Source organism: Petromyzon marinus, chromosome 31, assembly GCF_048934315.1.
Source record: "Petromyzon marinus isolate PM22_M1 ecotype Great Lakes invasive population chromosome 31, UKy_Petmar_22M1.pri1.0, whole genome shotgun sequence".
NCBI lineage: Eukaryota > Metazoa > Chordata > Hyperoartia > Petromyzontiformes > Petromyzontidae > Petromyzon > Petromyzon marinus.
Genome location: NC_133697.1, coordinates 8,877,277 through 8,903,783, shown reverse-complemented (window position 1 = coordinate 8,903,783; position 26,507 = coordinate 8,877,277). Strand labels below are relative to the sequence as shown.

The window sequence follows — 26,507 nt, the reverse complement described above, 5'->3', positions numbered from 1 at the left end:
AACGTATTAACCGCATTATTTCACACGATAAAGCAATAACTTATTGTGACGTTAGGGGCTCTTTGAACCCAGGGGGAGGAATTATTAAAACCTGACCCAATCTGCCTCGATGAACCCCAGCTGACATTTACATTATATTTCCCACTTCAAATAAGCAACGTGCCCCCCCCCCCCGCGGGTCTAGCCAATGAACGGCGGTGGCTGAGCAGCCACACGCTTAAACCAGCTACCAAATCCAAAACGAGCCCTCGTGATCTCGAGGCGGATGGAGGCGTAAACACGGGCGAAGGGGGAAGCGATCGACCCCTTTCATTTATTGTTTCCCTTAGATGGTTCGGCGCAACAACGTCGGGTCGCTGTAAATAAGTCCATCGATAGACAACAAGGTGCCGCGTTCGCAACAGCAGCCCGGGTGGGGGGGGTAGGCCCCGATGAACAGCGCCGACAATGCACGACGCGTACGAGGCGGTGCCCATCCTGGAGAAGCTGCCGCTGCAGATCGAGAGCGTCGCCTGCTGGGGTGAGACCTTCCCGGCAGGGATTCTAGGCGAGAGCCGAGGAGGAGGGGACCACGTTGTCTGCGGCCTAGTGCGGTCGCGGTGGCGGAGGAAGATTTAAAGTATATATGTATACGTCCGGGCTCAATAGCATAGTAAAACTGTTTTTTTTTGTGTTTGCTAAGTGCACCTAGTCTGGCACAATTGCCCGGGTGACGTCGCCGCAACTTAAGTGGCGAACGGCGATTGTTTGTGATGGCCACACCACGGCCGATGCGCCGTGCCGACCTCATAGGTGCTCGCGAACAGCACTTGCATCCAGCAATCTTCGTAGGCAATACGGGGGAATTCATCAATGCTGTTGGACATGTTTTTATCCGTGTGTGTGTGTGTGGCTGGCCGTGTTACTATACAGTGTGTGTGGGCTTGTCGATTGTGTGTAAACATTGTCAATGGGAAGACAAAGGCGGCCGAGAGTGGTGCTAACCCCGCACTATCCAGCCCATCGGACGATTTGACGGGCCGTCGTTTGTGCTCGTTTACTGCCACCTGCCCCAACAGCCCGTGGCGGCTATACTGTGCTGTGTGCGCTGTATGTGTGTGTGTGTTCATGTCCATGGGGAGTGGTACCAGCTTGGGATGCATGCCAGGCATCGAATTCGGGTTTTAGACCTCCTCATACCCTTTCTGTTGTTTGGCCGGGTGTTGCTCAACTCACAGGAAATTGCGAGCAAGAATCGCGTGATCCTTTTACATGCGAAAAAATTAGTAGCACTTGTGGGAAATAATCCGTGTTTATCCTGCGGATATACTGGTTCCCACCACAGAAATGTGGAATGTCCACCACGGGCTCCGGTCCGCTGATGGAGATTAATCGGCCTCTCGTTTGAGTATCCAATACACGTTAACTATTTTGTGTAGTATTTATGTAAATAAGCAGTGTATTCATTTTTTTAAATACAAATAAAAGTATTACTTGTTGACATGCATGGTGACCTACATGCTGCTTAGAAAGCGTGTGCGCGTTTACAGTTATAGTGAGACAATGCAGTGATGTCCTGTTGCTGGAACAATTATCTTAAATCTGTCACGGCCTGCGACCACGAATGCGGTTTCCCCCTTTTTATTGTACGACAGTGATTATATACATAGATACGTTGACTTGATCAGAATCCGAATATTTACTTATCCTGGAGAAATCCGATGAGCTATAGGAAGCTCGTTTTCACAGATGTCCAATAGGGCAGGTCAGAACGTTACAACAACAAACTTTGGTTAATTCTAGATTTAAAGCTTTCGTGACTGCTAGGATCCATACTCTTTGGTTCTATTGGGTAAAGTCACGTAGGTGTAAATAAAATAACAAAAAAAATCACGACGTTTCGGCCACAACACAAGCGGCCTTCATGAGGTGAAGGGACGAGACTGTCTGGAGGACAGCGCTGGAGTGAGAAAAGCCACGCTTAGATCACGACCTTTAAGCTGTGTGAGAAGAAAACAAAGCGCCTTGACAAAGGAATTAGCATATAATTTAGCATTGAAATATCTAAGTTAAAGTATACACATCCGCAGAGGCACCCCTTGACAAAGGAATTAGCATAGAATTTAGCATTGAAATAAACTTTGGTTAGCCGAACAAGCAAACCCATGTTTCACTCAGAATCTGTTTTGTGCGAATTTGGTACATAACGTATGAATGTAATATAGCTGAACCAATAGCGCTGGTCACACCCGTATGCACACTGGGAGAAAAACAATTATAGAGCATTAATAATAATCATGGGATGCAACTCAACTCGGTTATGTTCCCACTGTCGCTTTGCTTGATATTTACCGTCATATTTCTTCCCCACTTTTTAATTTGTGTTTACCTTCAGAGGAAATGCTTTTAGTGGGAACCAAACCAGGTCACCTGCTTCTCTACAAGATTAAGGGAGATGCAGGTACGTCAATTTCACTTCCTAAAAAGTTGTCGAAAGTCACATTTTTGTGTTCTTTAGGCACCACATTGTTGATACCTTAAAAGTCATCGGCACGTTATCCTGCGTAAATCACTTTTAAAATCAACAATTCCCCAAAGACAGTGAATTTCGACGTTCCCATAATTTACAGTTACATATGTACCGCTTATTAGATGCATGCAGTGTGTACTGTGAAATCTCTATGTGTTTGGGGATCGAGTATAGATGTATATATGTAATATTTCACCCGTGAATTAGCATGAGCAAATTGGGAATTGTTAAACCTGCTTGCATAGTATATCTCACATAGAGGTCATTTTCTGACAATGACATTATTTTTCAAGGTATTTTCATGATGTGTTATAGTGCTCCCTGCGACAGCTTCAGATTGCCTAAATTATCCAGCTGTCTAGCAAGCCACACTATGTATCACACAGCAAGCCCACTCACTTATCTTCTGGCCAGAGCTGCTAATAATTGGGCAATTAAGAAACAGTTCAAGCACACTGCATGTTATATTCACTTTTAAGTAGGTATACATTCCAATCTGTCTTGTCACCCAACGGTGCCTTCTAAATGGCGAACACATCAATAAAGCCTATAACCTATATGTATATAATAGGGCTGCTCATATTCTAAACAATATGAGGTCTATTTAAATATATCCTCATACATGAACGTCTTAGTCTGAAATGTAACAGGGTACTGATTAGGTATCAACCTCCAATTGGAATCTTAGCTCCCTTATACTTACCCTGTAAGAAGGCTGATGTGCTAAGTCACTTGACACTGAGCATATGTGTTCCAGTCATAGCTCCTTTATCTTGACTGCCAGACATTAAAATGCATTACAGGAAATCCAACTCTAACCACTTTGTGTTTTACGGAAATAGGAAGTTCCCGATTTGAAGTCACGCTGGAAAAGTCGAGTAAGAACTTTGCCAAGAAAATCCAGCAGGTATTATGGCTCTGTATTATGTGGAGTTTACAGATTAAGCTCTGCTGCAAAGCATTTAATGAAAATCCTGGTTTTTGTTAAATAATGAATCTAGCGGTTATTACTTTTATAACACTTTTTTTCCTCTTTAGCTCTGGGTGGTCGCGCAGTTGAAAATTCTCATCAGCCTCTCTGGTGAGTTGACTTTCATGGGTGCCAGGATTTGAGTTAATGCCATTTAAAGCAGATCAATGTGCCAAGTTATGAGTGGGATTTAAAATATATATATATATATATCTTTATTATAGAGTACTTCAATTTTATTTATCAAGACTACCATGTGGGTCATATAATGATTCACCCTCTCCCACCTCTGCAGTTTAGTGAATTGTCACAGTTAAGGATCATGTTTAGTCTTCTTTGTACGATCGCATCTCGAGTCTTGTTTGCTGTTCATCTGGTTCTCCTCTTTACTTTCTCTTTTTTTGACCAACAGTCTATTTGGTATATTTTCATTCATGAAAATGTTTCATTCTCACATGTATGCATTAATGTATATTTTATGAATGCGAGCACATTTTCGAGCTGCTAAATTTATGACTTAACTTTAACACTTTTTTGGTTACAATAACTTCCATTAAGGACATCTAATTTATGTTTAGTGAAGTGAATAAATTGAATGTTAGTTTAACTCCATACATTTTTTTTACGTGGAATACTGTATAATAGTTGTAGTGGAAATAGTTATAGACTTTTGTTTTGGACTTTACAAGTAAATGTTTATTCATAAAATCCACGCAATTCTTGGAGTCCATGCCGAATGCAATCATAACTTATTCCCATGTTGACATGGGAATATAATTTCTGTATTGAGTCCTGGACTGTCCCACACTCCAGCAATACAAGGTTAGACTATCGCCTCTGTCAACCAAATTCGTGAAGTTGTTTATGCTCTATGTATTTGTGCTCTGATTCCTTTGTCGACTTGGTTTTGAAATATCAGTGCTTGGATCTTTCTGCTGAAGCATTTATCAAGTAAATTACATGTCCATTTCACTTTTTACAGATAATGTGGTTTGCGTGCATGACCTCACAACATTTCAAACCATCACAACAGTCAACAAAACTAAAGGGGCGACACTGTTCAGCTGTGATGTTCAGGTAATGGTTTCACAAAACACGTGTAAAAATCACCCATCCATTGCGCATAATGCAAAAAGGCTATCGTTTCCTGAAGAAACGTGTTGTGGTCCTCTTGACTTCAGTCACCATCAACACTTATTTGAGCAAAGGTGACCAACTACCACTGTGTCGCTGCTGCAGTCATGATGGGGTTTTATCGTAATATACAGATTTGACAATCAGTGTGTGATCATTGAAGTACATATATTATCAAATTGTTTTTAGTTTCCACTGTAACCATTAAGCTGAATCATACTCTGCTTATCTGAATAGAGCAAGTCCAGGTGGACTTATATCCATAGGTGCTTGTATTAGAACTTTACATTTTGCCTTTAATGCAAGAATGTATTAATGTGTTGTTATATCCAGCTTCTGTTGCACTCACAAAATGTATCTGGTGATGTGTTTTTAACAGTTGATCCTTTTAAAAGTGAAATATCTGCCTTAAACTGTCCTTACCAGAGAGGGCAAATTGGAACACCCACACTGGCTGATTGTGACAACAAAATGTTCCCATGCAGTGGTTCATCTGTAATGTATGTTGTTTAAAACCAACCACACTCTGTATCTGTAGTCACCAACGAGGGAGCTGCGCCTGTGTGTGGGCGTCCGTAAAAAGCTTCAACTTTTCACGTGGAAAAATCGCGACTTCATAGAACTGCAGGTGATTCTGCCGCAGAAGAGACTGATATTAAGAAACTTTTTATGGATGATCTTGCATAGTGATGGATGGCCATTTGCATTGTTGAATCCATTTCTCTCTTGCCATATCCTGGCTACCACACATGAATCCTACAACACCTGGTACTACGTGGCAGTCTCTCGTTTAAGTGCTATGCAGGCCTTACCCTACTTAGCGAGAGGTACAATTAATACACATGTATGAAATGTCGGTCAAATTGTCTCTAATCGAATGAGCACTGAGGTGGTCTCATCTAAGTTGCAGGCCGCAAACCACTGTTAGAAAGTCCACATTCCCATGGCACAGGCCATTGGAAGTAAGGCACAACCAAAAATCGACAATAGTGTCATCAATACCACAGAGAGGATCGGCTGAGTCAACTCCTGACCGGCGTATTTAAACTCGCTCCTAATAATGTAGCCATCATATGGATTGAATGTTTGATTTTATACCGCAAATTAATTTAAGTCTTTTTTATTGTTACAAAGATATTACAATTTGCCTATGAAAAGTAATAGTTACTTTTTGTAGAGTGTGTGCACTCCATTTTGCTAATGGAGCAAGTATGCTCGGTCTGCCCAGTCGTTCTGCAGCTAGGAATTTGCCCGTGAACATTTCCGTGTGGATTATATTTTTAAATCTCCTCTTTCATCTCTGTTTGCAGCCCGATCTCAGCCTGCCAGACTTCCCCAAGTCCATGGCCTGGTGCGTGGACTCCATCTGCGTGGGATTCAAGAGGGACTATTACATTGTCAAGGTGTGTATTGCCCTCGCTGTGTGACATTTAAATGGCCCATAAAATTAAAACAATTCTCACTGTCATTACAGACTTTGACCCAATCATTTGGAATGAGACCGATATCGTCCGATCTCGGAAGCTTAGCAGGTTTGAGACTTGGGATTGTGCTTGAATGAGTGACCACCATGTGCAGCAGGTTGTAATAGGCAACTGCTGTGCTGCGTGGCATTGCAGAACAATCTATTGTACTATACTGAGCTTCCATGTCTATGCTGCCCGTTGTCAACAGCCCAAAATGAAACGGCACCTTGAAATGTGATCATATAACAGCTACAACCTGTACGGCATGGGAGTAGTGGGTGGGTTGATATGTACACTCATGATACACATTGTACATGAAAGCCTGGATATGACATTAACATTTTATTTAAGTCTTACCTTTAGACTAATGTTATGAACGAGACCAAACAAACGAGGCAAATAAAAATGGACTCGAGAGTGGAATCTTTACCAAAAATATAAATGAGCCTTGAATGGTGGGAATGTGCGCTGTGACTGGCTTGGGTGCGCGCAGGCATATTGTTGTTGTGTTCTGCCCATTTGTTACTCTGTGCATATCTATGCTAATGGTGCAATGCATGCCGTGCTGTACCATTTTGTAAACTGTATTCAATTGTTTGGGTGTACTACTTTTGTGATCTTAGAGGTGCTGCGTTACACATACTGATTTTAAACACTAAATTTGAGCTGGAGTTCTCATTCAAGTACTTGGACTGCTTGTTTACTTTTAAGTACAGGCGTGTCCCCGCTTTTACGATACAATGTGTTCCTGGAAACCCTGTCGTAAATCGGACCCTATTCCCATACACGGTAAAAACAGTAGAAACATCACTTGTCGATGTGTTTTTTCTTTTATCAGCCGTATTTAACGGGGTTTAATAAGTAAATATCCACAAAAACACTTGAGAATGACTACATTTTCACTCCAAGTCACGTTGAAAACCAGACTGTTCAGATGTTTGGAATCATGTCGGACGATGCATCGTTAATCAAGTTTCTGCATCATAAATCGATCTATGGTAGCATTATGTCAATGTCTTAAATTTAGATCGTTGTGAACCGGAGACCGCCTGTACTTCACTTGTATTTGGCACCTCGCGTAATGTACACACAATAATAGGCAGTCAGTGCTACTTAATATTTTAAAAAATGTTCACATCCTTCACTCTCCTGTCTTCAAAATGAAGCTATGTTATTATCTTTAGTACACATCCAGAATGGGGGGTTCCTCTGACTGCACGGGTTGCAGGTGGACGGGCGAGGCTCGTACAAGGAGCTCTTCCCAACGGGGAAACAGCTGGAGCCACTGGTGGTTCCTCTGGCCGACCGCAAGCTGGCGGTGGGGCGCGACGACATGACCATCTTCATCGATGAGGAGGGCACGACTCAGAAGCACGCGCTGCGCTGGACCGACGTCCCCATCGCTATGGGTAGGAGTCAGTCCTGCAGCACAAAAAGATTGCAGTGAAATCACACCGCTGATTTTCAGTCGAGTGCCATAATGACGTGCTTGACCATAACTTCGATCATCATCTTTACCGAATTCAAACCCAGGTTCTCAGCATTGCCAACTTAGCGCTCTGATAATGCGTAAGATCTATTGACAAGCCGTGAGTTCTAATATTGATTGCTGTCCACTTCGGCGCCGTGGCAGAGCACCAGCCGCCCTACATCATCGCAGTGCTGCCGCGCTACCTGGAGTTGCGGACATTCGAGCCAATGCTGCTCGTGCAGAGCATTGAGCTGCAGAAGCCTCGATTCATCGCCGCTGGAGGGTAGGCCCACCACTTTCATCGACACTCATGTGCCACCTATATCCCTGTGCGTGTGGTGCTTAAATCTCTGCCGGTCACCCACTTGTATTTGCGTGCGCGTATGTATTATTTCACGTAGATCTTCTGGCGTTTTCGTACTTTTCTTGGATTTATTTTTACATCGCCTGTTGAGTTTAAATTATTTTCTCTTACTTTGGAACCCCGGTGTACTGTAAGGTAGCAAATCCACTTCCTGTTAACGGCTAACAAGGTCACCAGTAGATGGCGGAACAGCAATGGGTACTTGGTAAAGTACAGGGCCGATGGGAAATAGGGGGTTGTATGTGTGGTGGGTTTTGTCTGTGTCCTCTGGTTTTGTCTTGTATTCTCTGGTTTTGTCTGTGTTCTTTGGTTTTGGCTTTGTTCTCGGGTTTTCTCTCAAAATTCAAGTGCTCATTACTGTGTTGGAAGTGGTCAAACATCCCAGTGTGGACCCTTCTGAAAAAGCCTTGAGAGTCAGAGGCTTTTCTGGATTTTAAAAAAATGCACATGATGGACAGCATTGAAAAGGTTTTTTTAAGTGATTTTTCTGTTTCTAAATTGGATCATTGTGCCTACCTCTTGGCAGTGTTCTTGCATTATGTGTTGCTACTTCATATTCATTCCTTATTTATATACCTTCATAGATGGTTGTGAGCATATGAAATGCAAAGGCACATTTGTGCAATTTTTCTGTGTCCATGCTGATACCACAACTTAAGAGTAAAAGAGCATCACCTTGAGTGGTTTCGAATACTGTTATTCAGAACCGCTCAAGAAAGTAGGCTTGTGCAGAACATGTTGCAAGAACGCATGGTAACTGATGGTTGACATTTATGACTGCTTGGCAGCCAAAGTTGGGAGCACACCTGAGAGGAAGTCCAACACTGGATGAAGAGCGATGATATCGGCTCCTGTACAGGCGCAAAATAGATTTATATCATGATATGCGAGAGATGGCATGGCATCAACTTGGGGATTCCTTCATCTAGCAGTGGATAGGTCATCCGTATGTACTTAGGTTGTTTGTATGTAAACATGTGCCCATATTTTCAGAGGTGCTAGCTTAGCTTTTCTAAGCTTCTTGAACTACCCAGACTTATTCGGAGCCTACCAATTTCTGTACTGGTGAAAACCAGATTAATGGCAGTCTAGTCATCTCTCCTACATGTATGCGTGGATATTCCTAATGGCAGTCAAGTCATCCCTCCTACATGTGTGCGTGGATATTCCTAATGGCAGTCAAGTCATCCCTCCTGCATGTGTGCGTGGATATTCCTAATGGCAGTCAAGTCATCTCTCCTACATGTGTGCGTGGATATTCCTAATGGCAGTCAAGTCATCTCTCCTGCATGTGTGTGTGGATATTCCTAATGGCAGTCAAGTCATCTCTCCTGCATGTGTGTGTGGATATTCCTAATGGCAGTCAAGTCATCCCTCCTGCATGTGTGCGTGGATATTCCTAATGGCAGTCAAGTCATCTCTCCTACATGTGTGCGTGGATATTCCTAATGGCAGTCAAGTCTTCTCTCCTACATGTGTGTGTGTGTGGATATTCCTAATGGCAGTCAAGTCATCTCTCCTACATGTGTGTGTGGATATTCCAGGCCCAACATTGTGTACGTGGCAAGCAGCCACTTCGTCTGGCGCCTGGCGCCCGTGCCCATCGCAACGCAGATCGAGCAGCTGCTGAAGGAGAAGCAGTTTGACCTGGCACTGCAGTTGGCGGTGAGATGGTGCCCTCGTAGCATGTGCAGTAGAGATGTTACGATGACGTGCCAGCTCTTAAACTATTGATTTGCATGTGTGAGAATCAATGTTTTTCTGATTCCTGAATGTTAAGTGAGGGAGTAACGCCGCATTGGTTCGCACAACTCTGGCCAAAATCTCTTCAAAACGCAACCTTCAGCATTAAATCTATTGTCCAGGGTGGTCTGGCTTGAGACCATTTAACATAATGCAGTTGTATTATAATGAAGGACAGAGCGGTGGCACGGTGGATGGTGTACTACAGAATGAGCCCGGTGTGTGATTTCCGGCCATGACTAACATTCGTGGTTACATCTTGACCAGTCGCCAATCGGCACATGTCCAGCATTGTGAAGTATGGTCAAACAAGTCCCATAAGACTGGCATAGCATGAGGAGGCCTTCATCCAGCAGTGGATTAGCAAAGGGCCAAGTATTTGTTATATTTTTTTTGTTTTAATATAATTTTATTGTATTTCTACAAACGTGACTTTACCGACGAAACCAATGAGTAATTCACAAGTGTGTTAACATAAATATAAGCTTTTGGATTAAATCGCAACCATAAAGTGCAACAATTTATTAAAACGCCAGACAATGTAGCTTTACGTTTCTAATCGATGGCGAAAGGCTGCATTCCATAAGTGAATCAGCTGCACACCAAATGTTTTTTTCCAGTCGAATTGATGGGAGAACAGATGGACACATTAAAGCTTGAATGCAAATTGCGTTTTTTTTTCAAAGTCCTTTTTAATCTGGTTTGTCTCCAAGTTTTGGCGGACTTTTTGATCAATTTGGACAGTATTCAGTAGGACGATTCTCTAATAGCAACACAACTTCACATTGCAGTTTAATTCATATTTGGATCATGTGTACGAGAATCATAATGCTCACCGCTTATGTATGGACGGATGAAGTCTTAAGTTCTTATGACATTTTTTGAAAAGCGTTAACCATTGTTACAGTGTCATATAAATGTCAGATTTTTCACTCCTTGCTCAGGGCTATTATCAGAGTTCAGTGGTGATCAATGCGCATTTGAGCATTTAGACAATTGGACTTTAATTTTGAGTATTATAAAATGAGTCGATGAATGAAACACTTAAAACTCTGACCCCGCTCTCTCCCTCTGACCTTGCAGCAAATGACCAATGACTCTGACTCAGAGAAGCAGCAAAGAATCCACCACATTCAGAACCTGCACGCCTTCCACCTCTTCTGCCAGCACCAGTTTGATGACTCCATGGCCAAGTTCTCTACCCTGGGAACAGGTGAGCGTTAATCTGTGAGGGCAGTCGTCCTCTTATTTGATTTCCTCTTCATTTAGAACAGGCTTGAATTTAGGTTTCCAGAAACTAGGATGATTTTTTTTTCGCTTGAGACGTGTTCATGGTCTGATGTGTGTGCGTTGTTCTGAATGTCACTGTCGGCATTGCCGATCTGATGTCACCATTGATGTTCGATGATGTATTTTGCTGCGAAGCATGTTCAAATAAAAAAGTGGCTTTTTTTGTAGGAACATGGGCAATATAGCCATAGGTGCGATTACAAATATTGATATACACGAGTTCACACAGAGACCTATGGATTCACACAGAGACTCGGAGGCTCACAGTGGACATGAGTTCATGTTGTTGTTCCACTTTGTTGCGGGTGACTGGAAGATTATTTTATTTGTACACTCGTGAGAAAAAGGTGATTGCACCTGCCGTAGCCAGAACGGATGCAAACTAAGGAATCCCACTGTTTCACAGATGATTAAGGGCGACATGTATTGATGATGGTGGGTGAAAATGCCTCCATGTTGTGCCTCTCCACTCTCCCCCCTTCCCCCCCCATCCACCAAGATCCTTCACACGTGATAGGGCTGTACCCAGATCTACTTCCGGCTGACTACAAGAAGCAGCTGCAATACCCCTCGGAACCTCCACAGCTGTCAGGGGTGGAACTGGAGAAGGGCGTTATGGCTCTCATCGACTACCTCACACAGGTGAGGCACACAGTGGGCATGAAGCGTGGAGTGATTCAGTCACGATTCATTTTGAGAATCTTTTTTCCATGTTTGTACAAGATTGTATATATGTATATTAAACTTATTTCGCAACTGTACGTAGCCAACCGTCCTAATCGTAGGTGTAATAGCATACAAGTTGCATAATATGTAAATAATTGATTCGCATGCACGATGTGATGAACATATCATGAACAGAATCATTGTATTTGAATCGATTCCTGTAACTTTTATGCAACTTTTAATAACTTCCTGAAGATCTGAATGAGCAAAACAGGCAGTACAAAACAACACGGTGCACACAAGACTGACTTTACAGATGAGAGGAAAATCAAGATGGTTGACAAATAGGGAACATGAGGAGCGGATTCTGAGCAACCTCTAGATATGAACAGATTAGAATGATACTGGTAGGAACCTCTGGTTACACCAGCCCACAGGGGATTGTTGTGTCCGTCCGTCGTGCATCCAAAAATGGGAGGGGTGGGGCCGGGTGGAGAGGGGAGGGTGGGGAGGGGCTGGATGGGGAGGGGAGGGGAGGGGCTGGGTGGGGAGGGTGGGGCTGGGTGGGGAGGGGCTGACCCCCCGTGGTGCCCTTATAAAACTCAACGTTTAACCTACTCACGCCGGCTTGTGCCCGCCCTCAGTTTGGGCATATTTGCGGAATACACCACGCCGCCGTGGACCCTGGACATTGACCGAGCAACCCAACGTTCCTACCAGCTCCCTCCGCAGGAATGTGTTTTTCTCAGCTGTTGGACTTGTATACCAAAGTAACAAATAGATAGGAGGCTAATCCCAGGACACTGAAGCGTCACCTTTCCACATGCTTATTAAGTGACACACTAATGTATTTTGGTCCTTTTTCCGCACAAATGTATTCCAACATTGCTCTCAGCACCATGCGACAAAACAAATAATCCATTCAGAAATTTCGCAGTGCAGTTGAAGGTAGTTTTCACAGGATTTATTGTAGGAAATCCTTTACCTTGCACCAGTAAGCGGGCACACTTTTCCACACTGCTTTCAGAGTGTTTTGTCGCATGACAATCAAGCCGATAATGAAATGCAGCTCAAGAGCAAAAATCAGACGTATCGTGATGGGGTTTATTATTGTGCAGCTATTTGAAACCATCGACTCACTACACTTGAGAACCATGTTTAACCACAGGAAACTGCCTCGATTCAAACCTCGGACATCAGTGGGTGCCAGCTCCATTGCCCTGACCTCTGAGCCACCGGCCAACCCAAATAAACAACTTTGAAGTGCTTGTCTTCATTGACCGATTTGACACTTACTATATGTATCCATAATACAGGTTTTTTTGGGTGAGATCGTGTAAATATAAATCTGTCGTTAAACCCGCCACCACCCAACACAGCCAATTAGTAAGGGTTGTCACATAAACAGAACATGCCAATTCGTTACTAGTACAGCACACCGGTGTGTTGGAGAGCAAATCCACAACATTTACAATGTGAGTACGACGTTTCGCCAATAATTACAACTCGTTTCATCAGGCGACAGCCAGATTTGTGGAGAAATCCTCCTGTTTCGTTCCTTAAATAGAGGGATCTATGTGATGACGTCATTTGTGAGCCCTTGTGCGAAGGGGGTGGGGAATTAATGAATACGTATAAATGACAATGGGTATCCATTGCCGGTTGGGTTATTCATATGGTACAATACGTATGTTGCAGCCTGCTTCTCACACTGCAATCCCATCCCGCTGCACAGAAACGAAACCACCTGGTGAAACACATGAACGATGCAGATGGAGGAGTTGTTGCCCCCATCGTGAACGGCGTCCAGACTATAAAGTCCAGGAAGAAGCTGCTGCAGATCATCGACACGACTCTGCTCAAGTGCTACCTGCAGGTGCAGCTTTTGAAGAATTATGTAAAGTGTTTCCATCACATTGTTTGTGGAGGTATTTCATTTGCAGCATGCAAGCCGATATGTAGCTGTCGCGGTAAAATGCATATCTGTAAATACTGCTTTTTGCTCTGATTTGTGTCTCAAGTTTTGAGCAAACCTTTTGATCAATAGGGGAATGATGACACGATTCTCAGGTGTCCGCCCCCCTCCCTATTACAGACAGACAGAGCTAATGCATGAACGTAGTCTTACCATTGTTAAAAAGCATTAACAAAAATAACACGGGTGCGTTGAGAGGACCAGGGGTGTTCACCAATAAAGGAATGCGTGTGTCGTCGTTGTGTCCGTGCCGCGACCAGACCAACGTGGCGCTCGTCGCCCCCCTGCTGAGGCTGGAGAACAATAACTGCCACGTGGAGGAGAGTGAAAGAGTGCTGAAGAAGGCACAGAAGTACAGCGAGCTCATCATCCTATACGAGCGCAAGGGCATGCACGAGAAAGGTAGCCGCGTGTGCTGCCCTGCTCCGAGATGGCCTCCGTCGTCCATGGGCAACGTCGCTATTGTTGACGTCCCTGTGAATATAAATGCCTTTTACCTCGATTGGTTGTTATAGTGTTTATATTATTGATCTTTTAACATAGTTTCCACACGTGGCATGGCTGAAATTGTGATATTCTAGTGTATTGCAACTGTGCTGTTTGTGGTGCCTGGTTTCTGGTATTTGCCTTTGTAACCCGCGAGACTTGTAGTCTCAATGGGCTTTCGTGAACCTGGTTATGAAAATTTGTATCTGTCCATGGGAATCAAGCCCACACACAGGGTTATATTATGACTTTGTCTTATTCTAGTTAATTTATGTTGGCTGCTCGAAGTGACAAAAGCACATGTAGTATTTCCCCATTGGGTTTACGTTTAACTTGTTCTCATGTTAACAATAACCTCCACTCGTAATGCACTGAGTACTTAAACATTCACCAATGGCTTTGTGTGAAAAAACTGCATCGATACTGGAATGTGCCTATGTGCATTACCTTTGAGTATAGCAAAGTGTAGTAATGGTTAACAGTTAGCTGTAATAAAAAATAGCATGCAGTGGAATTGAGTGGTAATGTGTTAATTTTCTGATTGTCATGTGAACATGTGTGTTTTTTTTGTAACAGCACTCAATGTGCTTCTTCAGCAGTCCCAGAAGGCCAACTCTCCTCTCAAGGGGCATGAACGCACAGTGCAGTACCTGCAGAGGTTAGGTAAGTCCCAATGAAAGCACTAACATTCAACCCGATTACTGGACATGTCTGAAAAAGAGCTTTGTAGCGTATCAGAATCCTCCAGTATAAATAAAGATTCTCATTCTATACGTAGTAAAGCACTGTTAGTGAGCACCTGCTAAAGTGAACACTGCACACAAGGGAAGTACTGTGGCCAGGATCACATCTAGCCGCTTTTCTCTTCCCAGTGCTGATATTTTGACGCACTGCACTATGTACTCGCTTATGGTTGTTGCCAGCATGGGAGAGACCCAGCCACCACTCGTCACTGGGATCGCATCGTAATGCATGAAAATGCAACGCTTATGCTCGTACACAAACGGACATAACACAATGGTACCGATGTAAACCTGAGTTGAATAACTTCCTGGACTATAGCAACTTTTCTTCACGTGCCTATCTCCTGAATAATACGTGGATACATTTTTGACTATTTCATCTTCATCATCATCCACTGCTGGATGAAGGCATCCCCAATCCATTGCCATCTCTCAGTCTTGCAATGCATCAATCCATTTCGTATCTACACACATCAAACTATCTGGCAAGCAAAGCCTAAATAAGACAGTTTGCTTGCTTTGAGTTTGGATTACCACATCAATTTCCACCGACTCAAGTGAATTTCCATCGTTTGCGATGGCTATACATAATGGAATTTGATATTTATTAGTCTTTCCAGAATCTGATCGAATTTGGTCGATGGTGTAAAAAGCCTTTTCTAAACTCGGCTTTGGCCTCAAACTTTTCCATTATTCTCTTTCCAATTTACAATTCACGTGTGCGACCATTGGAGGCTAATTTGGTCTGTAAATCTTCCAGTCAGTTTTATCACCTCGTCTAGCCAGCCAGTGTAAAACTATTGACTTTGTGAAATGTATGGATTATTTGCAATATAAGTTTACTGTATATGTGTTTTTGCTTCAGGAAAAGAAAACATGAAGCTTATATTTGAGTTCTCGGTCTGGGTCATGAAAGTGAACCCTGAGGATGGATTAAAGGTAAAAGAGACATGAATACAATATTATTTTGATATTACAGCGAGGTTTTTTTTTGTTACTTCACTATTTAATCTGTCTTTTGTTGTGTGAATGTGTCTACGTCTTTTAGAATGACCAAAATCCGACATCTCAATTTGTTGTGGGTGCCACGGTGGCGAAATGTTAACTACTTCGCTTTGTATACATGACGTCGTGGGTTCGATCCTGACCCCGATGCATGTATATTCGGAGTTTGCATGTTCTCCCCATGGGCATGTGGATTTTTCTCCAGGTCCTCAGGTTTTTGCCTCCACATTTAGAAACATGTGTTTAGAATGTTTGCCTGTTTTAAATTTACAAATGATAAGCCACTTCGTTGAGCTGTCATTGGTGGCAAGGTCTCTTCTGAAAAGGGCTTTTTAGCTCCGTGGGTCTTATCTGGTAAATAAAGAATAGTAATAGTTATCAACAACACTGTGAATTGCCTGTAAGGTCTAACTGCATTTTTAGCACTGAAGTGCTGTCAGCATTAGTTATGCAGCTCGAGCCACTGAGGATGCTGATCACATTCTCAGCCCACACCACGTGGACATCTCCATTGTGCTGTGTTAATGGCGAGACCGTTGCCTAAGAGGCCTGAGGCCAACATTAACTCGATGACCAAAAAATAATAAATAAAGAGACGAGGCTTTGTTTCATTAATAATGAATACATTTAAAATGTTCTCTGTCGGCCAAAAGGAGCAGTGTTTTCATGCAGCATTAAAGTAGGCAAACACTGGACTAATTTTGCCTTTCTGAGACTGCATCACCCAGGGCATGACTAGTTAAACCTCAATTTTATTTTATGTTGTTGGTGATGGAACGTACCCTTGTTTCTTTTAATTAATTTATTGATGATTTTATCATCCAAATTCTGCCAAGACTGCATGGTTATTTCATGGATTTATTGCTGCTGGTGACATAACCTCCGGTTTCTCTTAAGATTTTCACGGAGGACCTGCCAGAGGTTGAAGGGCAGCCAAGAAATGAAGTTTTGCAGTTTCTGGAGTCAAATGAAAAGGACCTCGCCATACCGTATCTCGTGAGCACATGTGCATATAACACACACGCACACACCGGTGAATATTACTATAAAGATGGCCTGGTTGTTGACTGCCATGTCAGAGGACTGGCTCGACGTCACTGAGATTTATTTTATTTGTTTAGCGCGTGCTATGTGATAAACCAGGCAGAAGCTTCATCATTTGCAGAAGGCTGTGTCCTCGGACCGCCGCTCAGCTTAGTGGACACCGTCTTCAACGATGTGCATCATTGTCTAGTACTACAGGATACAGTTCCAAGTTGTCATGAAGCCCCATACCTGTGGAGGCTTGCTTCATGCAAGAATCCTCGGCCGGTTCAGAACCTGTTGCGCAGGCCAGCGGGTCATAAGGTCGTCCACAATAACTCTGCTGATACATCCTGGCGTGGCACGTTTGAACACAAGTGGATGCAGTGATGGCAGACAGGCAGGCAGCACGCAGGCTAAAGAGGTCGACATACAGTGGCAGACTTTGTTTGGCACAAATCACTGAGATAGTGGGTTTGAACCCAGGTTTGAGCCATGCGTGGTGAAACAGATGTGTCAAGTGTGCCAGGTATATTTTCTTATCTTGGTCACCAAAGACTGCACTTAAACAGGAACAAAGTAAAATTTTGATTTAAAGCTTTCGTGACTGCAGGGATTCAATTCTTGGTTCTTTCGGTAAAGTCACGTAGAAGGGAAACAATAAAATAGTAAAAATATAAAACAATAAAATATTGTTTTATACCGAAAGAACCAAGAATAGGAACAAAGTAGCATGAGAATTCCCCATCTATTTATATTCAGTTTTGTGCAAGCATGGTTAACCTACAATTAGGATGATATGCTCATAGATAATCGGGGATTAACTGTAAAATCCCTTTAATATTCCCTTGTTTGCATGTTTTTTTTGTTCTGTATACCCTTGGGTAAGAGCCGAACTTTAAGTGTTAGGCGCTGTGTATGTGGATTTGTCATGCTCTCTCTAATGATTGCGTTTACACATACAGGAGTACATTATCTACGACTACATGGAGAAAGGGCCTCTCTTCCACAATCGTCTGATTGAGTTGTACCGTGAGAAGATCCAGGAGATGATGAAGGATTACCTGCAGAGCCTGCCAGCAGGTGCGCAAGCTGCATCAGCTGACGTGACAGCGTGGATTTGGCTTAACGTGCTTTACCACAACGTGCCTAATCATATTTGGCTAATTATAAGCAGCCTGATTAACCCCTTGGATTAAATAAATGCTATCACCATTAAGTCAAAAATTATGATTACTAAATCGATATTTCCAGGCGTGGTGCTGTGGTTAGAGCACTTGACTTATAATAAGAATATTGTGAGTTCACAATTCGATTGAGGGTTGACTGCCCAACGTTTCGCCAGGTTCGATAAAACTCGTACCACTTTGTGGGAAATCCACAAAGAGTATCTCCGTTGTGCAGTCGATCCTTGCCATAGAAATGTGTAGTTTCCTCCACGGGTTCAGTACAACCATGGAAGATGAGCACTGCCCACGCTCGTTTCAGCAGGTAGATGCTTCCTTTCTGGATTTGAATACGTTGATGAGTTTTGTCAATTGTAATTGTGTGATGGAGTCTGTCGGTGCTGCTGCTGCTGTGTGCTTGGTGCCAGGATTGCGCCAGGCAGTGGTGCCCGGCTCAGAGCCCGGAAAGCTGGGCGAGTACCGCAACAAGCTGCTGAGCTTCCTGGAGATCTCGATTTCATACCAACCGGGGCAGCTCATCACCGACTTCCCTCTTGATGGTATGTTCATCCAATGGCATAGCTATCAAGCGTGCGGTGCAAATGTACCCGTAGCCCATGGACCGGAGGAGCCAAGGCTTTGGACCACAGAGATGGGGGAAATTGAACATGGGGCCCTTGCTTTCACCAGGGCCCATACCAATCACGTCACACCACTGGAGGCATCATGGAACTCCAGCCTGCTCACGCTACGTGTGTTTATTTTGTTTCCTGTAGCTGTCGACAAGGCTGCCTTGTACAAGATTGATTGTTTTATGTGTTTGATGACATGATGTTCGTAGACCCCCTTCACCAACCTGCAGGGACCAGTGTGGTGAAATATTGTCAAACAACCCCCATAACCAACAGTGTTTGGAGGCCTTCACCCAGCAGTGCATTGACTCCACTCGTCTGAGTAAATGTGCACAGTCTCACGTCCCTATTTCAACCCCGTGCCACTGCCCTGCATTTTCCCTTGTGGCCATGCACACTGCCCCCCCACCCTGGTTGCTGTCATTAACAGGTCTTTTAGAGGAGAGGGCCCTGCTTCTGGGTCGCATGGGCAATCACGAGCAGGCTCTGCAGATCTACGTGCACGTGCTGCGCAACTATCCCGCCGCGGAAGAGTACGTGTGTGCTTGAGCACTATTGTCACGCACGCGTATACGCGCGCAACAAACACCGAGATCCCCCCAGCTTAGCCATGTAGACTGAGAGCAACGCCTGTCAGTGAGTACTTGACAAGGTTACACGACGGGGTGCTGGCCATGCACACCTGGCTTTTTTTATCCACAGTGCAAGTTCGTCACATGCAGCGCCAGGTACTAGTTTGCTCATCTGAGGCCGAGTCGGCCTCGGGAAAGCCCAGGACCAGTTCGGACATGGCTTGTCAGACTAGTGACATTTGGTGACAAGTCGAAGTGGAACGATGCATCGAATTCATCAGTTAATGTTTGTTCTTAAACTGACGGTATAAGGTCAAATTTATGTTGTAGGAATTGGTGTTTTTCCAATTGTAAATGTGAGCGATGCATTTGTGGTCCTCCTTCAGCCACTAGAGGCGCTACTGTTCACTGCAATTTTAAGGATGAGTTATTGAATCCAATTGCAACTCTCAAACCTGTCAGTTTGTCGAATCCCGGGCTGGTGAATTGTTCAACCTCGAATAACAATGCCTTGATATTGTAGCAACACCTACCAGGTAATAGTGATATCCTTGTCAGGCTCAGATAGCAATTGATGAAGGTTGGCATGGGCTGGCATTGATGAAGTCTGGAGTCATCTGGATTAGAAATCGGTACGTGAACCATTGTGCCACCACTCCCGACATACACTGCTACAATCAGTATTTTCAAGTGAACTTCATGTGGCAAGTTTAACACGTAGGCTTTCACAACCAATAATATTAATAATAAACGTTTTTGGGTTAGATCGCGTTATTTATAAATGTGTCGTAACCCTTCCACCCGACACGGCAAATCAGCAAAAAATGTCACGTTGACAAAAGACAAATAGTTCACTACTTTAGCTCACCGGTGTGTTGAAGAGTGAATCCACAACATTTACAATTTTTGAGTACGACGTTTTGCTGGTAATTACATCCAGCATCATGTGTCAAACTGGCAACTCAACTATGTGGCAGACACATGGTAAAGAAGCGCAAGCAGGACTAGAGACAGGACATTTGTCTGCAAAAGTAACTGGATTTAACAAAATGTCATACATTTTCTAAACATCAGAGATTTGGTTATATCAATCAAAACAAATTAGTGTTTACTTTTATTTAGAATGTGATATTCTGCATGACACTGATGTTGCTTTGGCATTTGCTTTAATATTTAATGTTCTTGGAATATTTTGTAAGCTCCTTGTCTTTTTTTGTAAATCTAGGCACTGCAGAAAGTACTATGACCGAACCAAAGAAGGCAACAAAGATGTAAGTGTGTGACTCGGTGAACTTAAATAGTACCACTTTCTCAATTGCAAACACATTCGAAATGGTGTTTTTTAGTGTAAATACACTTCTTTGCCAGCATGGACCACTGTGACAAGGTCATGTGACTTTAAAGAAGACTTTTTGTCTCAATGAGTTCTCCCCTGTTTATAGATAAGAGACTTGTTTGTAAGTATACTCTCTGAATAGAAGTATTCGAACGTTTAAGCTTCATTTGGCCCTCAGTCATGAAGCAGTTCCCCACCTGTGTTCTATAAGGAATGTGGAATTTCTACCAGTTGCTCAGGGCCATTAATAAATAAGATCTCATTTATGCAGTGAAAATTTGACTTTTAACAAAGTCTGAAAAATTCTACTTACGGCTTAAGCGCCCATATTCACTTGACTGCTTGTTCTAAACAAAGGTTAAACATTTGCTTTGCTCCCAGGTGTACCTTATGCTGCTACGCCTTTACCTGTGCCCGCCGGACATCCGTGAGTTGGGACCCCTGACCCTCGGGCTTCCTAAGCCCAAGCCCAACCTGCCAGCCGCCCTGCTTCTCCTCGAGCAGCACTACAGCCGCGTGGACACCACACAGGCACGTAGCCTGCCCATGTGCCCCTTGCCGGCAAATTATCCAGAATGTTCTCTGTCCCATCGGATTTTGGACACCAAGCAAAGTTGAGATCGATTATCACTTGGGTGGTGGACTGCCCGAGAATAGCAGATGTTGTAGGCTTTTGCTACACAATGAGCAGGAGATGGCATTATAACAATTGGGTGACTCTAAATGTGGAGGTTTGAGTTGTCTCCTATGTAATGGGTTTCCTCCCATGTAACGCATTAAGTGAATTTACCCAGAATCCCAGTCGAGGACTGTCATAGTAATGAGTCTTAAGGCTCAACGAGGATTTCCCAGAAAAGCAATTTACATTATTTTGCAACCTCTGTTAACCATTCCTGACATTAATAGTGAAACAAATTGTGGAACAGATAGCACCGTCACCCCATGAGCAGACTATCATCACATTGCTGTATGCAAGCTCACATTTGCCAAATCGCATGAGACACGTGGTTGTACACGCCTGTATTCCAGTACTTATTGAGCCAAGGGTAGGGATATTTGCGTTTTTCTCCCTGACAAATACCCATAGGCTTCCATGCTGCTAATTAAATCCATGCGCTTGAAAGATTTTTCATAATTTTTTTTTATTGTGTGTGTCCACGTGCTCTTGCCTCTTGCTCCCATCAATCCGTGCGCAGGCACTGAACCTGTTGCCAGCCAACGTGCAGATCTGCCAGGTGCAGGAGTTCCTGCTGCGGGTTCTGGAGGAGAAGGCGGAGAGCCGCCGCTCGTACCAGATCCTCAAGAGCCTCCAGCTGTCGGAGCACCTGCGGGTGAGCGTGCCCGGCCACATCCCAGACCTGGCGGCCAAATTTATTCTTTCTGCACTCGAACCCAGTGCTGCACGAACGGTTTGCACAAGGTTCAAATTGGGTTGTACGTGTTACACCCCTTTTATCAATTAACTGCTCAAGGAAGGCCTGCCCACGCTGTTCGTAGGGGTCAGATGCGATTCTGCGGCTGTCTGGAACACTTTTCCTTCCAATATTAGGAAGCCACTGGAGCTATGCACTTTTAAATCTAGATTGAAAACTCCGTTCTTTAGAACTGCTTTTCGTGTTTAGTGTTGTCCTTCCCTTGCACCTCCGATTAGCACTGTTGGCTACGTACAGTGCGGAAGAAATAAAAAACGCATACATACGAGGAGTTATTTGACCATACTTCACTACGCTGGCCAGTGTGGGTTGGTGAAGCGAAGAGCATTGCCGGAGTATAGTACAACACAGCAATGTTTTTTCTGCATTGTCAAGTGCTAATAATAAATAAGTTTATATTTCTACACAATGTATTTCGTTGATATCACAAAGCGCTTGTACGTGTGTTGATTTCAACACTGAATACAAAATATCAGGGCAACCAATATATATTAGAACAAAAGTTTGGCTGGCTGGCTGGCTAGCTGGCTGGTTGGCTGGTGCCCAGTCCGGGATCGGCACGTGCGCAGTGGTGACACCACCGTGCACATCTGCATGATGACATCACCCACGTCCCACAACATCGGGCCAGGTTCGTGCGTCGCGCTGACGTCACACCCCACACCTACCCTTCATCCCAGCCATGTATCCCGTGCAAATGCGTGGCCAGTGCTAGTTTATAAACAAAAAAAGTGCTATGCAAGACAATACAATTGGGATGAACAGATCGCATAGAGTCATTGGTCTAGTGCTCCACAAGGGACGTCGAAGTGAGTTTTCAGTCGCGACTTAAAAAAAAACATCGACTCGTCATGGATAGGGTTGGGCAGGAAGGCGTTCAACAGAGGGGGAAGCTCCAAAGTGCTAATGCGGTGATGGTGAATTCGGTTCGATGTTGACCGATTGTGCTGGCGATGTTGGAATTGCTGTTTACACGTACTCTCCCGTTTCCAAAAATCAATTGCGCAGGTTCAGGAGCAAAGGATCTTCTACGAGAGCGTTAAGTGCGTCATCACCGAGGAGAAGTTATGCCGCGTTTGCAAAAAAAAGATCGGGAGCAGGTAAGCACCAAGACACATTTGTTCACCCACCTGTGGGCACCTGTTTAGGTGGCAAGCTTTAAAAAATATGCATGAAATACTTTCACGGCGACATTACGTTGAGCTATTGCCGCTGTTTATGCTGTTATCCATTGCTTTGTTTATTTGTGCGTTTGCTGTGTGTGTCGTTTGTCTGTTACACATAAAACACACAACTTTTTAATAAACATTTGTCAGTTAATTGAATAAATGTGTAAAACATGCAAGCGATACAATCCATTAGTGTGTTTATGTATAAGCTGAACATGCTTGATGATTTCATACATCTGATTCTTTGCTAATTTCTAACGCTGTCCCATGAAGATTGAAAGCGTTTATGCATTAGCGCTATCCGTTCATAATGGGGGATCGGTAGGAGGAGGGCATAAGTCTCGTAAATATGATCTATTGTGAACCCAACTGTGCTTTATTGAAATCGGCCAAAACTCCAAGACATAAACCAGAGCATGAATGACTGCAGTATTTGCAAATGTGGTTTTTTTCCCAGTGGCAGCTACCCGGTGGCTTCTGTACTGATAATTCAGTATTTCTGCAGACAAACGTATGTTATAAATCTTTTGTAATCCATGCGTTACTTTTTCTTTTGCCATCTCAGTGCTTTCGCCCGGTACCCGTCTGGCGTGCTGGTGCATTACTTCTGCTGCAAGAACCCCATGGAATGCCCATTCGACTCATGAGATTTGCCCTGCCCAGCGGTCAAAACTCCGTCGCAGTCACTGCGGTCGCTCTCTGTGGTCGCTGTCTGTGGTGAGCTCAGAGGTTGGTCACTTTAGCGGGAGGGTATGACGACATCAGGTATCCTAACACTTCCCGTTTCAGTCTCCCACGTCAGGGAGCAACATGTGGTTATTATTATTGTTGTTTGAGAAGTGTATTGATTGCACAAACCCCTCAATCCCCGAAGGCCACTTGGCCTTACTAATGCAAAGAAGGCTCTGTTAGCGTCAATGCGTTGGTAGCGAAGGAGGGGTAAGCTCTGGGCCTCTCGTTAATTATTGCCAAACGTTTATTCTTATTTTTTGGTTGAACGGTCTTTTGCCGTTTGATTAATGTATCAACAAGAGATGAATGTGTAGCACTTTCTGTGCAGCACCCCGACACAAATAAATGCTTTTACCCACACGGCGCATAAAGGTTTTAAACCGTGGCCTACTAACCATGGAAAAGTTTATAATTTGATAAAAAAATGTGAAAATTATCCTGTAAAACTATTGCAGTTTACAGTCTGTTACCCTTAAAAATGCCCTCAATCGTGTGCTCTGGAATTAAAATACGTGTAAAAATGTGTACATTTGAATGTGGAAAGCAGAGGAATTTGCTTGTAAAATTGTTAACAAACAAAGAACCCTTTAAAGCTGAGGTAATAGTCTTTAACAACTGCTAACACTGTCATGTTCTTTGTAAAGGGAAGTGCTATTATATCTGCATACAGCTCATTTGCAGGAATGTTGTGCAAGTAAATTGGACTAATTCATTACAAATCAAAGGCCAAGGTAGAAATCTTAAGGACAGAAAATTAAGTTGAAAAAAAACAAAATTAGTTACTCTTTGGTTAGTTGCTATTTTTCCCATTGCCAAAACTATATCAATCCATGTCAATTGAAGGAACAAAAATACTGATTCAACATTGAAATGCCATCTGACTCCTGTACTGAAGGTAGCCATTTTTTGGTCTTTAGTTTCTTTAAAAACAAATGTGATGTTTTTAATTTCTTGAACATGACTTTGACATTGCATCTACACACACTCTAACCGAGAAGAAACTATTTACGAATCCGTATAAAACGTGACTCTCATTAAAGCTTACAATTTGTGTTGATCCGTCTCGGACATGAGCCTAACTAGGCGTGAATCTACAAAGAGCTTGTGTTTTTCTGGGTTTTATCTTGATGTAAGCACCCTGCCTCCCTTGAAAGGAAAAAAATAAATAAATCAAATGTAAAGATTTATGATAATATTCAAGTGTAAGTACACCTGTTATATTTTAAGGGTTGACAATTAAAATGCCTCAAAGTTATTAATATATCTCAGTTGCCATTTCTAAAAAAAAATCAGTTTACCTTTTAAGACTATAATAAGCATCATGTACATAGATTACAAATATATTAATGGTACTAAGATATTTCTTCATTTATCTTGTTTTTTTTTGTCCCGTGAGGGAGTTTGCTTCCTGTTTACATGTTTTAACCTTTGTGTTGAAAAATTTGTGTTTTAGCCCTTGTACAATAGTAACCATGGCTTGAGTCATGCTGCTGACAACACTTAGGTTGGCGCGTGGGTCACTACTACACGCATACGCTGTGTTGAAATGAATAAAAAAACATGAATCTTTGGCGAGCACTGCACATGTGCATAGTGTTGCTTTTGTGTCATTAAATGTGAAGGTTCACAGTCTGAAGACATTTTCTGAAGGATCTAATATTTTATATTTTGACTATTTGCCTATCTCTATCATCACTTATAATTCTGAACTTCTCTTGTTCCAAGTAAACTCCAAGCACTGATTGAAATTGTCAGACAGTTCTGGCAAGTGACACCCAAACACGATTTGAAATAACACTGCGTTCTATGCCACCACACTCCATACCGCTCCACTTGTGTGCCGATCACTGGAACGTGGCGTCGGTATTTTAAACTTTCCAGTTTTTCGGTGGTTCCGTTTAATGTGGATGGACTCCCATCAGTTTGGATCAATGGATCAACTACCTGCTTGCATAGATTTTTTTTTTTTACAAAAGCACCCCATCTAGTGTGGAGTCAATGCTTGAAACAGTAGGCTGTGCTGGTGTCAGAAACCAAATCCAAAACGTTTACATTCACCCACAAGTGAATTGTTAAAAGGTTAACCGTTGGATCTATTTAACACTTGGAACTCCACTTACCAGTGGAAAATTTGCGGATGAACGTTGACGTTTTTCTGTAGGTCGGACCGGACACGCATCTCACCCACCCCTGTCCTCGCCACACATCTCACACATCTCTCACTTCAAAAGGCATCTCTGTCACAGGTCGCAACACCCCTTTTTCACACATCTCATATGTGCGCACATTGATTTTTGTTTAGTTTGTCCGATTAGCACGGTTGGCTACGTAAGGTGCAAACGAAGTTGCATACACATCTCAACACGCTTTATACATGACACTCAAATCACCAGTATCACCGCACACACCGGCGGTGTGCAAGCCTTCCCAACTCCCAATGCACTCCACGGGGGGGGGGGGGGAGGAGATTAAACAAAAAGCACTCCGAGGAAAATGGAAATTACTATAAATAAGGTTTCCCTGCCTGCACCAGCCCCCAGTGACTTTTCTGCAAACGAGCAGTACTGTCGAGATGAGGCCTTCATGTGGCACGTGGTCTTGTCGGATTGGAGACAGTTCATG

General features: G+C 43.3%; 1 protein-coding gene across 1 annotated transcript; it reads left to right on the top strand.

Annotated features, from left to right (window-relative positions):
• The first annotated feature begins 231 nt into the window (after positions 1–231).
• On the top strand, positions 232–25,468 carry VPS39 (VPS39 subunit of HOPS complex). The gene is made up of 25 exons (XM_032963902.2): positions 232–520; positions 2,375–2,440; positions 3,352–3,416; positions 3,548–3,590; positions 4,462–4,556; positions 5,152–5,241; positions 5,924–6,016; positions 7,308–7,488; positions 7,713–7,833; positions 9,459–9,579; positions 10,741–10,870; positions 11,447–11,589; positions 13,349–13,489; positions 13,849–13,990; positions 14,651–14,737; positions 15,683–15,756; positions 16,720–16,818; positions 17,811–17,928; positions 18,440–18,571; positions 19,074–19,176; positions 20,441–20,486; positions 20,933–21,082; positions 21,748–21,882; positions 22,993–23,084; positions 23,719–25,468. Exons 1-25 carry the CDS (start codon positions 448–450, stop codon positions 23,798–23,800), a joined length of 2,622 nt encoding a protein of 873 aa, XP_032819793.1. The 5' UTR covers positions 232–447; the 3' UTR covers positions 23,801–25,468.
• Positions 25,469–26,507: the final 1,039 nt, after the last annotated feature.